Source organism: Natator depressus, chromosome 9, assembly GCF_965152275.1.
Source record: "Natator depressus isolate rNatDep1 chromosome 9, rNatDep2.hap1, whole genome shotgun sequence".
NCBI lineage: Eukaryota > Metazoa > Chordata > Testudines > Cheloniidae > Natator > Natator depressus.
In genome coordinates, this window is record NC_134242.1 from 97,229,882 (window position 1) to 97,247,327 (window position 17,446).

Sequence of the window (17,446 nt, forward strand, 5' to 3'; positions counted from 1 at the left end):
CTTCAGCTCCAAACTTCTCAAAAAATAAATACAATTGTGCCAAGTTGCGTAACAATTCGACTAATGAAATACTATGATAACATTTACAAGCCGAACAGAACAATGATAGCAACTCCCCCATGATGCTGGGGGAGAGAAGAAAAAAAAGTCCACTGTGTTTCCTGAACAGAATGCTTAATGGGGTTGGATTTTATTTTATTTCCTAGATAAAAGATTTCTAAGCAGTGAGCGAAATGAAAACAAGAATCTAGCCAGTTTAGAGGACAGCGCACTTCAAATAGCTCTCAGTCTGCTCTTCTGAACAGCTGCCTCCAAGCTACTTTAACTGACATGCTCTTCTAGTTAGTTGGAATACAGCACGTAAGATTCCAGCTTGGTCTCTATCCCTATGCAGTGACAACTAGTTAACCCCGGAGTTGTTAGATTAAAGATACTGTGCAGAGGCACGCAACTATCTGGTGTACCATTTGGATTTTATTGTGATTACTTCTGCATCTGAGTGAAGAGAAGAAAAATAGATTCATCGCATATAGCTCTGATATCATGTGAATGCAGGACCATAAAGAAATATTAAAGGAGGTCAACAATCTGCAAAACTAGAGAATGACTATGTATAGCTTCTTGTGCCACCAAGCTAAATTTAATAAATTCAAAAACAAACAGAAGACACTTCATATTTCTGGGGGAATTCTGCACCACTACTCATGTACAGAATTTATGTCCCCGCAGATTTCTTTGCTTCCCCGCAGAAAAATGACTTTCTGACAGGGAAGTAAAGGGAAGCCACAAAAGCAGTCATGCGACCCTCCCCAGCAGTATGTTTCAGGTACCCAGAGCAGCAGGCAGAGAGGTAAATCACTGTGGGCAGGGGGTGGGACTACTGAAGATCCAGCTGGTGGCTCCCACCCTGTGCCAGTCTCTGCTGCTAGCCCTGGCTGGGCTGGGCAGGGCAGGGCTTCCTCTTCCCCTGCATGACACCCAGGGCCGGGTTAGACCCACTTCCAGATTTCTCTCCCAGCTGCAGGAAGCTCTGCAAATCCCCCCCCCCCCCCCCATTGCTCCTCAGCTGTAGCGGGAGGGATCCCTGCACAGGGAGCTGCTCCCTCATCTGCCCAACCCCTGTGCATCCAAACCCCTTCATACCCAGACCCTCCCACCGAGCCTCACCCCACCGCACTCAGCACCCCAACCATGAGCCCGACTCCTCCTGCACCTGGATCACCCAGATGAGACACCCACACCTGGATCCCCACCGCCTCAGCATCTGGACCCTCCACTGAGCCCCAAACACTTTCATCTGGACATCCCTGTAGAGTATCATTACTGTTGCACCCAGAACCCCACAACAAGCCCCTGTGCATCCAGATCTCCCCTGCACCCAAATCCCCTATTGAACGACTTGCACCCAGATTGCCCCCCACAGAACCCTCAGCCCACATCTGGATCCCCCCACATTAAAACCCTCCACACTTGGACCCTGCATTGCTGAGCCTGCATGCCCACACCTGCTGCACCTGGCATGGAGGGGCAGGGTCCTGGGGTGTTTCTGGGGCAGGCCCAGTTCTTGCACCATGTGAGGGTTGGGTGTAGCCTCACTGCTGAGTCAGTGTCTCTACCACCTCTACAGTGATCTATGTGCTCTCCAATGCCATGCTCGAACCTCCACATTTAACAAATTAAAATTCTACAGTTTTGCAGAATTTTAAAATATTGTGTGCAGAATTTTTTTGGTGCCGAATGCCCTCAGGAGTAACTTCAGCATCTCCTCCCAGACATTAAATGAACAAGATATTACATTAACTCATGGATTGGTCCGGAGGAGGGAAGCATTCAGCATAATGAATTCTTGGCCCTCTTGGGCTTCATGAGAGATTTGGACATCAAAGAGTAAATATTCATTAGGGTGAACAGGTTTTTAGCTGTTCAACTTTAATTAAGGTAATTTAGCCAAATCTCTGTGCACTACACTGAAAGTTTCCTCAACAGGTACCGGATGGCATACCATTCCTCCAGAAAGGAGAGGACGACTTGGTAGCAGGAGCATACATTGGTCTCTAACAGCTATTGGCCCACTAAGCTGGAATTGCTAACAGACACCACAATACGTACCTCTCAGGCTTTAGCAAGAACTCCAAAGAGAACAACCATTTTGTAGATAATGGAGGAAGAATAAATGCTAGTCTTAATAGATATTTTGGGGCAGCACTGTCCACAGAATTTAAGTCCCAATCATTCGATTGTCTAAACCGGACATGACCCAAATGAGAAACTATTATTCTATTAAAATTATATTCCAACAGCTGCTTCCAAAAGAGCTAAAATAAAAATAACTGAACTACTGCAATTAGATTAGGACACACAACCAGAACAGCTCTACACTGATTAAACCCCTCTCCCCCAAAAACCCACCCCGAGGGGCAGGGTTCATATCCTTCCTTCACATCTGACTTTCAGTCCCAGTGCCCTACACATAAGCTCTAAGGCACATGACCACAGATTAGCATTAACTGTTCTGGTATGCAAACCACCCCAAGAGTGGAATTCATGAAAACAAAATAATAAATGACAAAAAAGTTACAACAGCATTTGATTATTCAGTCCAATTTGCTTACTCTTCTCTAGTTTTCTAGTGTGCCAAGCCCTAGTTTCACTCTACACATTCAACTCCCTCCTTGACACTCACTTTTTCCATGCTGGCCACAAAAAATAAGCCAACAAAATATGTAAGAAAAACTCCTCTGGGCTTCTCAGTATGCCATGTCTTTTTGTGACAGACTCTATATGTGCCTGTTCCAGTCTTGAGCACGTCAGCTCTTAAATAGTAAACACAGGAGATCCTGTAAGCCCCTTCTCAGAGTGCTGAGGACCACCTGATCTCTCATTCTTTTCAAGACACAGCAACTCTCTCTCAGGATATAACTATCTAGCAGCTACTCTATAGAACGATGTAAGGTGTTTCTTTGCCAGAGACTAAATGTGCTTGCTTTGTTATGGTCATTTGTATATGGCCTAGGAAAATGGGCCCCATGCCTGACAAAAAAGTTACAACAGCATTTGATTATTCAGTCCAATTTGCTTACTCTTCTCTACTTTTCTAGTGTAGTAGGCACTACCAAAATACAAACTATAAACAGTACTGTTTTCTCAGTATATCATACTCAGTCCCCAGAAGCCTGAGAAGAGAGTCTGATTTTCAAACTTGGGAACCTAGCTAGAAAGAGAGCACACACTATGGCAAAATAAATACTTTGGCCCAAATCCTCCATTTCAATTCAATGGAGTGAAAATGAAAATCTAAACAAGATATATAGGGTTTTTTGTCTTCAACAACTCAGATAGGTTTAAGTCTGTTGTACAAAATACTGCTTTTGTATTTTTAAAAAAACTGCAATTAATATTTGAACAAACAGCTCTTGCTCTTCTGCAATAATTTTTTCATGTCCTTTCCAATACAAATATCCATATTAAAATACAGAGCTCCTCCCAGTAAAGAGTGACATATTAGAATAGGCAGAAACAGCTCTTACAGACTCTCAAATACTAGCACAGACCTTGGCCTTGCAAGGAGCTCCACAAAGGAACAGAGGTCCACTCCCATCGAACAATTTGCAGGATTAGGACCACAATTATCTATTGCCATCTATTGAAAAACCTGTGTGCCAACAGTGAGTATATGTACATTATGTGTCTGTCTAAAATAACTATTTAGATGAGAGACTAGTCTAGTCCTTCACTCCAAAATCTTTCCATAACAAATTTTCATCCTATAATACTGTTTATAAAAAACCACAACACAGAAATTAAGATACCAAACTACATTAAAGTAACTGGATCTAGTCTATTTTAAATCCATTAACTATTAATACAAATTCTGTGCTGTTTCTCCACTCTCCTTAAATAAAGCCTTGTTAGTTAAAGAAGTCATAGTGCAGTGCATGTTACATGCACTGCACTCTATGATATTTAGGTATAACTGGATAACAAAAATCCAGTTTTAGCCTGGAGTTTGATTTACATTGTGCAAAAAGATTTGAGGGGTGATTAAATCAAGTCTCTAATAATTATTTAATATGAATGGCACAAAATAATATGTATATGCTAAATAAAATGCATTTGGCAGAAACAAAATGACATTTACAAAAATATCACTAAAAGACACAGTAACGCATTTCTTCATTGTTTCAATTTGAGGTTACATTTCAATTTCAAAAGATGCAAAGGTAAACTAATTTCTACTTACCCAAATTCAAATACAATAGAAAAAAGGCAAAAAACCACCACCACACAATTGTGCAAATGGTTTTGAATGTGAAAAGACCATACAACATATTAAAGCTATTTTTAATGCATTGCCCAACTGCACCACCCATTCCAACAGTCTCCCCTGAGTTATGAGACTGTTGCATGAGTGCTTTCATACAATTACTTGTGTTAATCAACTCAATTGGTCAAATAGCCAAAGGGAGCATTTCAAAGGGTAATCTGATCACAACCCCTTATACATAATATCAGAGCTCTTTTCTAATTTATGAAAAAAATTATCAGGAGTATTACGAAAGGAAGACCTAAAGCTTAACCTTGCAACAGTTAAAAGAAATACTGTGGTTTTGTAGGATTTTCTTACAAACAGCGTAAGATCTAGCCATTGCTTGACAAAATTGACACATTTAAGATGTAGAATACTTACCTGCACACACAAATCAGATTCTTCCTAAAAGAGACTCTCTGTTCCCCAAGAGGGAACACATTACCTTCACAGAATCTTTATTATGACGGAATATCAGAACTCCAGAGCATTCTGGGATTTAGTTGGGTTTTTTTTTTTTAAAAACCAGATGCCTACCTTTTAGCATCTTATCATATGCAAATGCCCTATATGTGTTCAGCTTCTAGATTCATTCTTTCAGAAATGCATCTAATTCTAGTCTAGTCTAATTTGCCCAAAACATTGATTGCATTTTAAATTGTGGAAAACATAAAAGTATCCGTCTTAAAAAAAAAAGGGGGGGGGGGGCGGGTAATTACATTGAATAGTTTTACCTTCAGAGTTATGTGTAGTTTTCTTGTGTTTTCGGCATAAAATCCTATAAACAAAGTAGTTGAAAGCTGTCAGATAAGTCATGATTTAGAGCTCATTTAGTTTAATTTAAATAGCAGTACATTTCACCCTATTTACAAGACTTTACAGTTCCAACTTGGTGAATATGGAGTTTAATATAACAGTGTGCTAGACTGCAGTTAAAAATGTACACAATTACAACTTTTTTGTAAAGCCCAAAATGTTTGTATCCCAATGATACTTTTAAAAAGAGGGTGAAATATAAATACAAGCAGAAACATGGTAGATAAATAGTAGTTACATGTAAATGCCTTGTGAGGGTTTCTCTCTTATTTGAGCTTTATCATGCAATGCACAGTAGTAGTGATATGTCTTGTGACACGTTTTCACATCACAACCAATGGTTGCTCCTGGACAATGGCATAAAGAGCACATCTATAACAGAAAGGAAGAGAAAAACAGAATTCATGCTAGCAGCAGTTTAATACTTTTGGCTTTGGAAATAATTGGAACTAACAGGCATAAAATAACTCCCCTCCTCACCAAACAGATGGCATTACTGAGAGCAATGTATTTAGTCATACGGTCTTTATCCGCATTTTTCCCCAAGTGTCATTTTAAATTAATTTTAAAAGGAGAGATAGATGTGTCAGCTATTCCGTTATAAAATATAACAGTAAGATAATTTTATCATCTTAATTATTAATGCAGTGGAAAAATAATCCAATAACTTTAGCTAAGTAAGAAGTGCCATGCTGGAACAAACTTAATTTTTCACTTAGATGTTATGCTTCCAAGAGTGGGCTATACCAAACACTGATCAACTGTGGATTATACAATGAAAGGAGGAGAGAAAAAGGGACTTTCTTGCTGACCTCAGCTGGCAAATCAGTTTATTCCCTGAAGCATAAGGACTGAATGCTTGAAATTTTACCTTCGTTAACTGCAGCTGCCTTTTTTCCCCCCCTATAAATGTCTAATCCTCTTTTCAAATAATTTGCTTCAGTCATATTCCATGACATTATGGTACACAAAAGGAATGTCTCATTCGTATTAATACCACCATCTTTGTTTTTATGCTGTAGAAAAGGCTACATAGAGGGCAATTGCTTTACTCTTCCTTTTCCAAGGAAAGGCACTCTCTCATTTGAGAAATACCTCTTACGCTTCTAACATCTTCATGGCCCTTCTTCATGTATTGAATTAAAGGGGAAAAACATACAGTCAATGTATATAATGCCATGAATATTCATCATAATTTTTCTAGCTTCTTAACACTGCTCAAACTTAGAGTTTGACTGATTCTGAGGTATGTTTACTGAGCTATATATTTATTTGTTCCCTGCAAATAATCAGTATATATTGTTCCTTACAATATACATTACCTTGCATAAGGCTACGAAGAGAAAAATTACCCACGCATCCACCATGCCTAACTGCCTTGCTTATCAGGTCTTTCTACAGTTCTTCCAATTCTTCTTTGGCTTAACTAACCTAAATAAACCTGCCACCAGCAAGTTTTGTAACCCCACAGTTTACCCCATCTTTCATAATGTTAAAGTTAACTGAACAAAACAAAAAATGGAGCTGAATCTTGGATCATCCTGCTATTTACCTCCCTACAAATTGAGAAAAAACGGCTCTATTCATACTGTTCCATTGCTCTTAATCAGTTTTTAAATCCATGGTAGGTGTTTAATCAACCCTCTGTATTTCAAGTTTCTTAAGTAACTTCTTGTGAGCAACTTGATAAAAATGTATTTACACTTTCAAAATAAACTTATCCGTTCCCTTTTATCCACTATTTTAATTCTTTCATATATTTTAATAGGTTAGACAAACAATTTACTCTTACATAAGCTGTGAAATCTCTCTAGTGAAATGACAAACTGGAAGAAGCTTTATATTGATTTATTGATCTATTTCCCTTTGAAAAGAATTTTTAAATTTGTTGGAATGATTTTTATTACCTGATTGGCTTGTAACATGTTTAATTCTCTAGGTACATCAGGCACATGAAAAGTTCTAAGCACAATAAAAAGACCACATTTTAAGGGTTTCTCCTCACATACAGCTAATAGAAGTAATAATGACCTCAGATCAGTGCATTACTGGGAATTAATAACAAGCTGATATTACTGGCCTATCATTATAGCTTAACCCCTCAACTATCACCAGAAATATTCTGCATTTCTCCCATCATTGCTTTAATATGCAGAAGTAGCTTCAAGTCCTCAGTGCCCATTTGCTAAGTAATAACATCTACCAAAAGAGGACAACTACTTAAATTCTGCCTGCCAGCAAACAGAATTTAGTAAAAATTACCAATATGACTATTAGATTTGGAGAACCACATTGAGTGCTTTACTGCTTCTCCTATAAAGGACCAGTCAAGAATGGAAAGCAATCACTAAGTGCAAAACGTTTAAAGACAGACAGTGCACATTCAAGCTTATCAGGACAAAACCATTTAGCCTCTTCATATAAAACTTGGACCTAGTTCAAGTGCCTGGTTTCTCTAGATGGTGTGCTTTAAGAATCCATCCTCTTCCAACATGTTACTGATAGAACAAAAAAGATTCAAAAGCACAAAGAAAAATCTATATTCTCATGAATCCCAAACATACAAAGCTTGTAAAACCATTTAAAAAGACTTAATCGTCAAGAAGTTTCTCGTTGGCCCACATAGCCATATGCTACTCTGCTCTTTATAAATATCAAATCTCCAATCACACCTATAGTCTCCAACTGCTATAGCTCAATGAACACATAATATAATTAGAGCAAATAAAACTCCACGCTGAAAAAGTACTGTACTGTTTAGTGATGAGGCTGTAAGTAGAATGAGGTGCATCATGTAACTTCAGCCTCCAAATAAAGCATCCCTGGTAGAACCTCTTCCCAGACACAGCCCCCCCCCCCCCCCCCCAAAAAAAAAACACAACTGAAAGTGTCTAAGGACTGTTTTAGTTATACTATATCACTTGTTAGAAAATATTTGCAAAAGCAGTCATCTCCCAGCTAAGAAAGATGACTGTAATAATACCTAACTCTTATATCAAACTGAAATCAGCCTTAAAAATTGAGTAATGCCTTGCAAACAAACGGCCCTTCATATCACACAGCTCCACAGCAGTTTGGCGAGGCTATGATTAAACTAGTTTTCAGTATGTGCATTCATGAAAAATCTGCATCCCAAGGCTCTATCAAATCATTAAAAAAACTGAAGCAATAAATATCTTGGCAGTAAAACCAAGTGCTGGTAAAGGAGCAGTGTTACACTTGCATAGCTCCCTGGAATGAAGGGCTTTGGAGCGGAGCCCACGGAGCAGCTCCGGAGCAGCGGAGCTGCAGGTTTTTGCCTGGAGCTGGAGCACAGCTCCAAAGCCCTGCTGGAATGTGCTTCCATTGTGAAATCTGTCTGAAAATATTAAATAGGAAAGTAAATTTAAGAAATGCTGGTTTCTCTTTGTATGCAGCCCATTAAAAAGAACACGTAGTTTATTTTGTTTATGAGTTTTAAAACTTGATTGGAAAAATTATGCCATATATTCACTATAACCATCTTTATTTGTTGATAACATAAGTACAGTGCTAGTGAAAATATTAAGATTTGCAGTTCATTTTAATTCCAAAAGTATTCCACAATCTCCAAAATAACCTATTTATATATTTGAATTAGACTATACACATTATGATTAAAATAAAAACAAACTGATTGCTTTAAAGACACTTCCCACTGTTAGTCATTTGACATTTAGAACTCAGTCCTGTTCCTATTGAAATCAACTGCAAAACTCCTATTGATTTCAATAAGGGATCACACCTATTGGTGGCTATCCATCTAGCTACCACCCTACCCTTTCTTTAAGATTTACCCCCCCCCCATTTTTTTTTTTTTTAAATGCGTGACCAGTTTTATCTTAATGACTCCTCACACGGGTTAATTACCCATTACACTAGAGGTCACAGACAAAGGGAAAATATTTTTTTTTAAAAGATATGATACAATAACTAACTTCAGTAGTACACTGAATTAGTTCATTAGATACTTTGCAGAAGTTAAGAAAATGCTACTTTTCCATTTTCAAGAGGCAGAATTACAGACTTACCAGTTTAGTGCCTCTTTTTATTTCTTTTTGAACATCTTCAATAGAAAATCCACCAAGACTCTCATTATCAGAGTGTGAAGATACCAATGCAGATGAAAATAGCTGCAAGTTGTGTAAAAACAAAAACTTAATTTTAAAGGGTTTCCCGTAATATGGAATAATTATATTAGTAATAAGGAACAATTTCAAAATACAAACAGTGGTATTAGTAACTTATATACCACTGCCACAAGTGGGCTGAAATTATTCAGGATTTCATTTGTTTACATAACGCAGTTAATAACTCACAGCTTTCACTTCCTTTTCCTCCATTACTTACCATACATTTGTGATGTGCTGCCACCTTCTGGTTTTCAGACATCAGTAATTGCCCACATTCATTATCTTTATTAGACCTACAAAAACCACACTTCCGTTGTCTTGAAGACCCTTTTTTCTGTCCAATTGAGCTTGTCATGATTTTTAAAATGGCTTTAGAATGACACTTCAGTCCTCACAAATGCTACAGGGAATAAAAATGTCCAACAGTGATGTTAGTTTCAGCTTAAATCAATTTAAATTATATTTACTCAAGTTACTTTGTGTTTCTCTTAAAATACCCGAAACATCCACTACGTCTCAGAGTAGAATATAATTTGTCTCATACACACAGCTAGAGTATATCGCAAAAGATGTATTTCCCAAAATCTTTAAGAATGTGGCAACAAGATATATAATGATCCCCAAAGTAAGAGAAGTAATAAAATTTATATAAATGTAAAGGCTGAGAGAGGGGAGGGGAAGGGGGAAAATGAAAAATATAACAAGTACAGGAATCATTTAGGGAAATCCTGATGCAATATTGTCTCTCATTCCATTTATTCATTCATTCATTCCAGAAGCACACTGCACAGGGAGAGCTTTACCTTAGCATAAATAAAACCCATTCTACTGAACTCCTTTAGAATCAGCAATAAAAAAAACTGGGCTACCATCCATAAAAACTAATAAGTATTGAATTTAAAAATACTCATCTTCAGCTTTACAAATATGAGTAACTGCCCTTACGAGATGAGAAGATAAAATGTTACCATTTTAGGTATTACACAGATACAATGTGGCTAGTTAAAGTCACGAACAAAGTTTTAGAGGTGAATATTTGTGACTAATATGCTGCAATAAAAACCCTTTAAGATCCAGGGTTGTTTTTCGCAATCTTACCCTAATCCTTAATATGTGCATGACAACAGCTGTTCTTATCCTAAGAAAAGTAATTTAAAATTAAACTCCACATAAATCACATGCTTGTAAAACATAAAAAGGAACAGTTAAAAATACAACACCAAGGCCCCAGTTCAGCAATGAGATTCACATAGGTAGATCCACTTCAATGAGGCTTCATACATGAATCTGTCTATGTGGATCTCATTACAAATTGGGTGTTTTAGGGCCCAAACATTCAAGGATACACACTTTTTGGACCCATTTTAAAGTTGAGGTTTGCGTCCATTCACCTTTACATCTCTAAAAGAACAAACATGCTATAATTTATATAATTAAATGGTCTAATTTAGAGACCCTAAGTAGTATGCTTGTTTACTGCTTTTCCTCTCTGAAGAGCTGGGTCTCAGTATCGTTCTGGTCACATATGCAATGAATATGGGTTTCTCAGCCTTCGTCTCCAGTAGACGCCCATCTAAATCAGGAAGACCATTACACAGTTCAGAACTTCTGCTAAAAAGAGGTCCTTGGCTACAGTGGCCGAGGCGTCATAGGTCAGGATTGAGTTGCAATGGTACAACTGACTGGTGAAATTTGTATAGTCCAACTCTGCATGGTTCTTGAAAGTGCTACAAGTTCCTCACTTTCCTAGCCACTAATATCACTCCCTATTTTTATAACAGAATGTTGAGGAACACTTAAGTTTATATACCTCTGTACAGAATAGAGTTAATGAAGATCCTTTTAATTCTCATGTGGTGTTATTCACAAATTTTCATAGATATAATTTAAAAACATTTTTTCTTGCCATGCTAATACAAGATTCGTATATCAAAATGTAAATGTATGTCTTATCTCTAGTGCTTGTTCTTTTTACTGTTTCATTTACTTCCATTTTTAAGTATAAAGCAATTTACTAGATTGGTGACACACACTTGTAACAAGAATGCACATATTCTAGATCTAGCTGATTTACACACAAAAAGCATGCCATGTGAATAAATGAGTCACACCCTTTTGCAGTGGCAACAGAGAGCCCTTAAACATTAAGCACAAAAAAAGGTACTTACTATATTCTTCTAAAGAGAAATCAAAATAAGATAACTCTGCACTCCATTTATTAAACAGAAAGAATGGCTGGCTTTTGAAGAAAGTAAAGAAAGACTTTCAAAATGTTCTTTAATTCTTTAAAATCTAAATGAGATTTGGAAGCAGGGAAAAGGGCTTCAGAAGAACACTAGGAAACTATATAAAAAGATTTTTTGTTCTTAGGTCACATTCAAAAGCTTCACATAAATCATGCAATAATGGGTTGAAATACTGTAACAATTTAAAATGCAAGAACAACTTCTGTTTTGATATAATTAATATTACAGTAGTTATATATACACACACGTACAAGAGGCTATATGCATTCACTGTGGGTTAGCTTTAATTTGACTTTTCTTTTTTTTTTTTTTTTTTACATTTTATTTAATTTTTCTTATTCAGGAACTAATTCTTGTAGCAGCAACAATGACAGTCCTAATAAAAGTAACTTAAGACATTTAAAGTCAAATTCTGTCCTTGGATGTGTGTTCACAAAGTCCCATTGACTAAAACAGGAGTTATACACACAATCATATGGAGAATTTGGCTTTAGGTATGTCAATTGCTCCTGCTGCTACATCAATAGACTCTCCCTTTTAATCTTTATCTGAATGGCAAACTATAAGATTTTGGAAGATTTGAATAATTCATAACAACCACGGAAGTCAAAATGATTGCTCACTTTAATATTCTGCTTCTTGGAAGTTACTGATAAAGAAATATGTTCACAGGTCACTTGGCCTTCAGCATTATGTTGTACAGTGCATCTAAGACACACACATGTAATAAGATACATGGTTAAAAGGGTATGTTTGTACTATTGTTTATATTACAAAATTACTTCAAGGAGTGAGGTATTTTTTACAACTTAGAAAATGATGGTAATGTGTGCTCCATTGAGCAGGTCTCTGTTAGCATAGCAATGAAAAGATGCAATTAACTGGCTGAAATTGTGTTTTGGCATGATTATTCAAATACAGATATTTTTAAAATGCAAGTACAACTAAAAAGCAAAGATTAGGTCAGAAAGGAAACACATTCCTAACAAAATCAGATTTGATTATTCCCAAAGCATTTTTTAAAGGAAACCTAAAAATGCTCTCTAATTGTGCTTTTTGTTTGCAAGTGTTTTCTGTATACCTAGGCATTTGTACATTATTTATACATTGTTAATGCTTGCAAAAGAAATTGATTAGTACCAGAAGTATTTTATCTATACTACTGACTTTAAGTTACATTTGTTCACCCATGATGTATATTAATGCATTTTCATTACATATGACAATCTGGTATGGACTGGAAATTCTTTCCTTCATATCATAGGGTACACGTGGCATCCTGTTCACATGTATATATTTTTTTCATAAATTCACATCACAAACCACCATGGCTTGCAGTGAATGTATATTAACATAGGTTAAGAACGAGTAAGCTACTTAGTAGAGAAAAACGGCTAGGTTTAGATTTTCGATAAGAGTACTTACAAATAAGAAGTGTATCTGACAGTGTTTCAGAAAAGCAGAAACCTTTATATTTAGCTCTATTTTAACTAATTTACATTTTCTGAAAACAGTTAGAACCAATTGCCCTGCTACATTACAGATCCATAATCCTGAATGCAAACATTTAAAATCTTGCCATTTAATTTCTTATTGAAAAATAGTTTATGTCTAATCCAGATTATTGACTAAACACCAACCTACTTCTCACTTGACCAAAACAGGCACAACTCAAAATCGGCAAAATATTCTTCCAATCCACTTTTTAAAATAAACTGGGTTGTTTAAAAAAAAAAAAAAAGTGACGTGTACACATATCCTTGGACTGAAATCTTAGTCGCCAAGTTTCAGTCAGAAACAAGATTTACAATTATGCTATAAACCCTGTAAACAGAGGTATATCATAGAAACATTGACTATGGACATCTGTACCAGTAATAGCAACCTATTTAAAAAAGAGACAAATGAGTCTTTTTTGGGAGCTGTACTGACAATACTAAGGTCATGTCAGTATCTTCCAAGATCCTATCTAAAGGGGTACCTAATTCCACAGTAAAATCTCTTATAAAATGAAAAAAGAAAAGGAGTACTTGTGGCACCTTAGAGACTAACCAATTTATTTGAGCATAAGCTTTCGTGAGCTACAGCTCACTTCATCGGATGCATACTGTGAAAAATACAGAAGATGTTTTTATACACACAAACCATGAAAAAATGAAAGCTGTGATAAGAGATTCTCAGCTACAAAAAAGGATTCTTTTTGTAATTCTCCCTTCAGAATTTGTTCATCTGTACAGTTTAATTGATGCATATTAAGACAGTACTCAAGGTCATCTTTTCCTTCTTGATATCTTTTTTATTTTTATAAGAGTTTTTCCACACAAACTATGTTAAGCCCTGCACTCTAGTTTTATTGCCATCTTCTATAGGACTAATTCTAAATGCACAACAAACAGGCATACTCCTTGTCCTCACATGAAATCTTGCAAAAAAAATATGAGTTTAGGAGCTTGTATTCATAACTTGGCTAGACACTAAAAATCATGATCTTAATAAAGACGCTCGATTTACCGCTTATTACAACAATCTGGAACTCACTAACCCCTCCTTTTATCCTATGTCTTCAAGGATGTTAACAGGCCACTTCGCCTTGAATGGTCCCTTAGAATATGTGCTAATGACTTACAGTAAACTATCTGTTCGATCTTGCATTTAGCTGTGACACTGAGTACCTTTCCCAGACCTGAGGAAGAGCTCTGTGTATCTTGAAATCTTGCCTCTCTCAGCCCAACAGAAGCTGGTCCAATAAAAGATATTCCCTCATCCATCTAGTCTCTCCAATACTCAACATCTCTCAGGAAAAAACAAGGAGGGCACTCTCTCAATATATGAAACATTACTCAGCACTGAGGGAGGAAAAAGACAGATAAGAAAGGAAGTTTAAGAGCTTTTCTTCATGCTCTATTTATTAGCTAAAGTCAGGCCCAAGCTTGCTATTTCTTACATAGAATACTGGATTACAGTTTATATGCAAGGCTCTCTACAGTAAAGTTTAATTGTTTTGCTAAAATCTCTGGATTCTTCAGGATTAGAGGTGCTATGCAAACACAGGATTGTTTTTGTTTTAAAAAAACATGTAACAGAATTTGAGACATGGGAAAAGCACAAGAGAAACATGCCTAGACATTTTTCATTTAAACTTGTTAGAAAAGGGATTTTGGATACTTTCAGATGAAAAAAAAAAATATTTAGGCAAGTATTTTTACAAGTGACTGGTGATTTTGGGTACTCAACCTGAAGTACTTTGAAGGGGCCTAATCTTCAGAAAATGCAGATTACTGATCCTCTGCCAATAAGCCTCTTTAAAGTATCTAGTTGAACAATGAGCATCCAAAATCATTAAGCACATGAAAATCTCGGTTTTAAGGCATATGCAAACAAGATTTGTTAGTCTCTAAGGTGCCACAAGTCCTCCTTTTCTTTTTGAAGATTTTCCAGGTACCTCATACCTAGCGAAAACACCGAAGGCTGGTGTAACAAGCCTGCAGCAGATAATTTGGATTTACTTTCAGGAAAGTCTGGGGTTCCCACCCATGAAGGGGGCGTGGAGGGCTTGATCAAGCCATGATGCGGGGCATCCACCTCACAGTAGGAGGAGGGTTCAACCCTGGCTTGAACAGTTTGGTGGGGCAGGCAGCTGAGTGGGGTCCCCCCTCTCAGAGGGAAGAATTACCTCTGCCGTAGCTTGCAGCGTCCCTGGGGTGGGATTCTCACGCGGAAATCGATCCCGACGGCTCCCTGCAAGGCAGGGGCGCTTCCCAGCTGGATTATTAACGCCAGGAGAAGACGGGGGGCCCTGAGAGACGGGAGAACAGTCTAGGCTTGGAGGAAAATGGCCCCCGGCTTTGGGGGTCCCCTTACAACACGGGCACGAATCGCACCGGGCGCAGGGGGACCGCTGGGCCTTTCGGGCGCTACCCCGGGACGGGCTGGGGTCCGCCCCTCCAGAAGGGCGAGCCCCCCGCCAGGCTTGGGCGGCTGTTCCCCGGTTAGGCCGGCGCCTCAGGCCTGAGCCCCGGCTGCCCCCCCCAAGCTGAAGGGGCGCTCGGCGGGGCGGGCTGGGGGGGGGTCTCTCCTCAGGCGGAGGGGCCGGGCAGGGGCTCCTCCGCCGCCCGCCCGCCCGCAGGCGGCTGGGCCAGCGCCGCCCTCAAGTGTGCGCGGCCGCTCACTCGCTCGCTCGCTCACTCACTCACTCACTCACCCAGGTAGGCGGGGCGCCGGGGAACAAGGACTCGGGGGCCCCGCGCCGCTGGGCACTCAGAACCGCTCGCTCGCTAGCGCTGGTACCTTCCCTTTCATTCGGGGCAGGGGACGCTGCGCCGCCGCCGCCGCCGCACGCACGCACGCCTTCGCGCTGGCGCCAAGACGTCACGGCGTTCCAACCGGCGCCTGATTGGTGCACGAGGCTGCGAGGCGCGGCCGAGGAGAACTGGTCCCGGAGCGGTCTGTGGTGCCCACGCAGGCGCACACGAGCATCCGAAGTCGTCGGCTGCGGAGAGGGCGGTGGGGGGAGCGCGCGCACAAGAGAACCCGCGCGTGCGCAGCTCTCCCTGACAGCTGGTGGGGATGGGGAAAATGGAGAACCCGCACGTGCGTAGAATGCATTTTGGGTACAAGGAGGGTGATCCGCGCATGCGTACAGATCATTTTGAAGGCTGCTGTGGGTAGAATGAACTGGAGGTTGGGAGGCTGCGCGTGCGCATGGCGGAGCTGGCTCTGAAGAGGGGCTGGAGGGCATAGTCCCTCATGCACCAGAGGTGGGCCTTGCTTGTGGCACTCACACCACCAGACCCCCTTAGGGCCCCAGGGCAGGGGCTGTGCTCTTCCTGGGTACAGTTACTTGTAGGGCCTGTGCTAGGTGCTGTACAAACACAGAACAAAAAGGCAGCCCCTGCCTCAAGGAGTTCACAACCTGCCACCCACCATGGCTCTTGTGTCACCTGCTGCTGCTAGTTACATTAATACAATAGCTTTGCTTAGTGACAGATCCATTGTCTCAGGACACAGCCCACCCAACTCTTAAAACCGTGTCTAGAGGGAAAATCTGCTTGCCTTGCCTGCTTCCTGTTTTGTTGGTAACACGGTCTAATACTGGGTAAAGGTTTTATTTCCATCTCCAGTCAATAGCTATCAAAAAAACAACAACACATAGCCGAGGTCCATTAAACTTGCACTCTGATACAAACCCTTAACAGTGACCTCAAAACACCCTTGCATCAACAGATCAGCACATTTAATGATCACATTTCCTGGGTATTTGGGAAGTTATTCTGCATTAACATTGCTGAGGTTGCCACTAAGATTTGGTCTTAGAGTGCAAACTTGAATGAAGCTGGAATAATATTTTTTAGTATTTGGGTCACCTGTGTCTGTCCGTGTGAAGCCTACCTTCAGACTTGCCAATGTATGACAAACAAGTGAAATGCAATATGCATCACACCATAATACACAGATTATAGTAGTTTTTAGGTTAAAAAAGAAGTTTTCTTACTGCATCCCCCACTGTGGGCTGTTAACAGGGTTTAACCCTGGCGTTTGAGACTCAGATCAGTACACTCGAACTACAGGAGTAATTACTAGTACGTGAACTATCTGCTAGAGGACTTGATACACTTTCAGTGGGTTGGTTGCACAGCTATTTGTTAGTAATAGAATGGAGGTCAGGAATCCTAGGGGCAGATCCACAGCTGGTGTACATTGCATTGAAGTCAATGGAACGATGACAGTTTACACCAGCTGAGGATCTGGCCCCTGGACTCTACCCTGGTTCTGGGAGGACAACGTGGTGTAGTAGTGGTTAGAGATAAGAGAACCAAAGCACCTACATATGGATGAATTGATCTTAAAGGCAACATAGCTAAAAGTCAGGCCTAACCCCCTTCAGGGCTTGTCTTCACGGCAAAGGTTAGCTCAAGTTACTCCATTTG

General features: G+C 39.4%; 1 protein-coding gene across 3 annotated transcripts in view; it reads right to left on the reverse strand.

The window, feature by feature from the left end:
* PHF6 (PHD finger protein 6) overlaps positions 1–15,881 on the reverse strand; it is a 35,881-nt gene extending 20,000 nt beyond the window's left edge. Inside the window, exons 1-6 of one of the 3 annotated variants that reach the window (XM_074962737.1) lie at positions 15,721–15,881; positions 15,193–15,315; positions 9,491–9,673; positions 9,172–9,273; positions 5,361–5,494; positions 5,041–5,084 (exon numbers count right to left, since the gene is read on the reverse strand). In XM_074962737.1, coding sequence (XP_074818838.1) covers positions 5,041–5,084; positions 5,361–5,494; positions 9,172–9,273; positions 9,491–9,628 — 418 coding nt within the window. In that variant the 5' untranslated portion in view covers positions 9,629–9,673; positions 15,193–15,315; positions 15,721–15,881. The remainder of the gene's footprint in view (positions 1–5,040; positions 5,085–5,360; positions 5,495–9,171; positions 9,274–9,490; positions 9,674–15,192; positions 15,316–15,720) is intronic. The other 2 variants (XM_074962738.1, XM_074962736.1) reach the window with 2 other exon arrangements.
* Between the last annotated feature and the right edge of the window lie 1,565 nt (positions 15,882–17,446).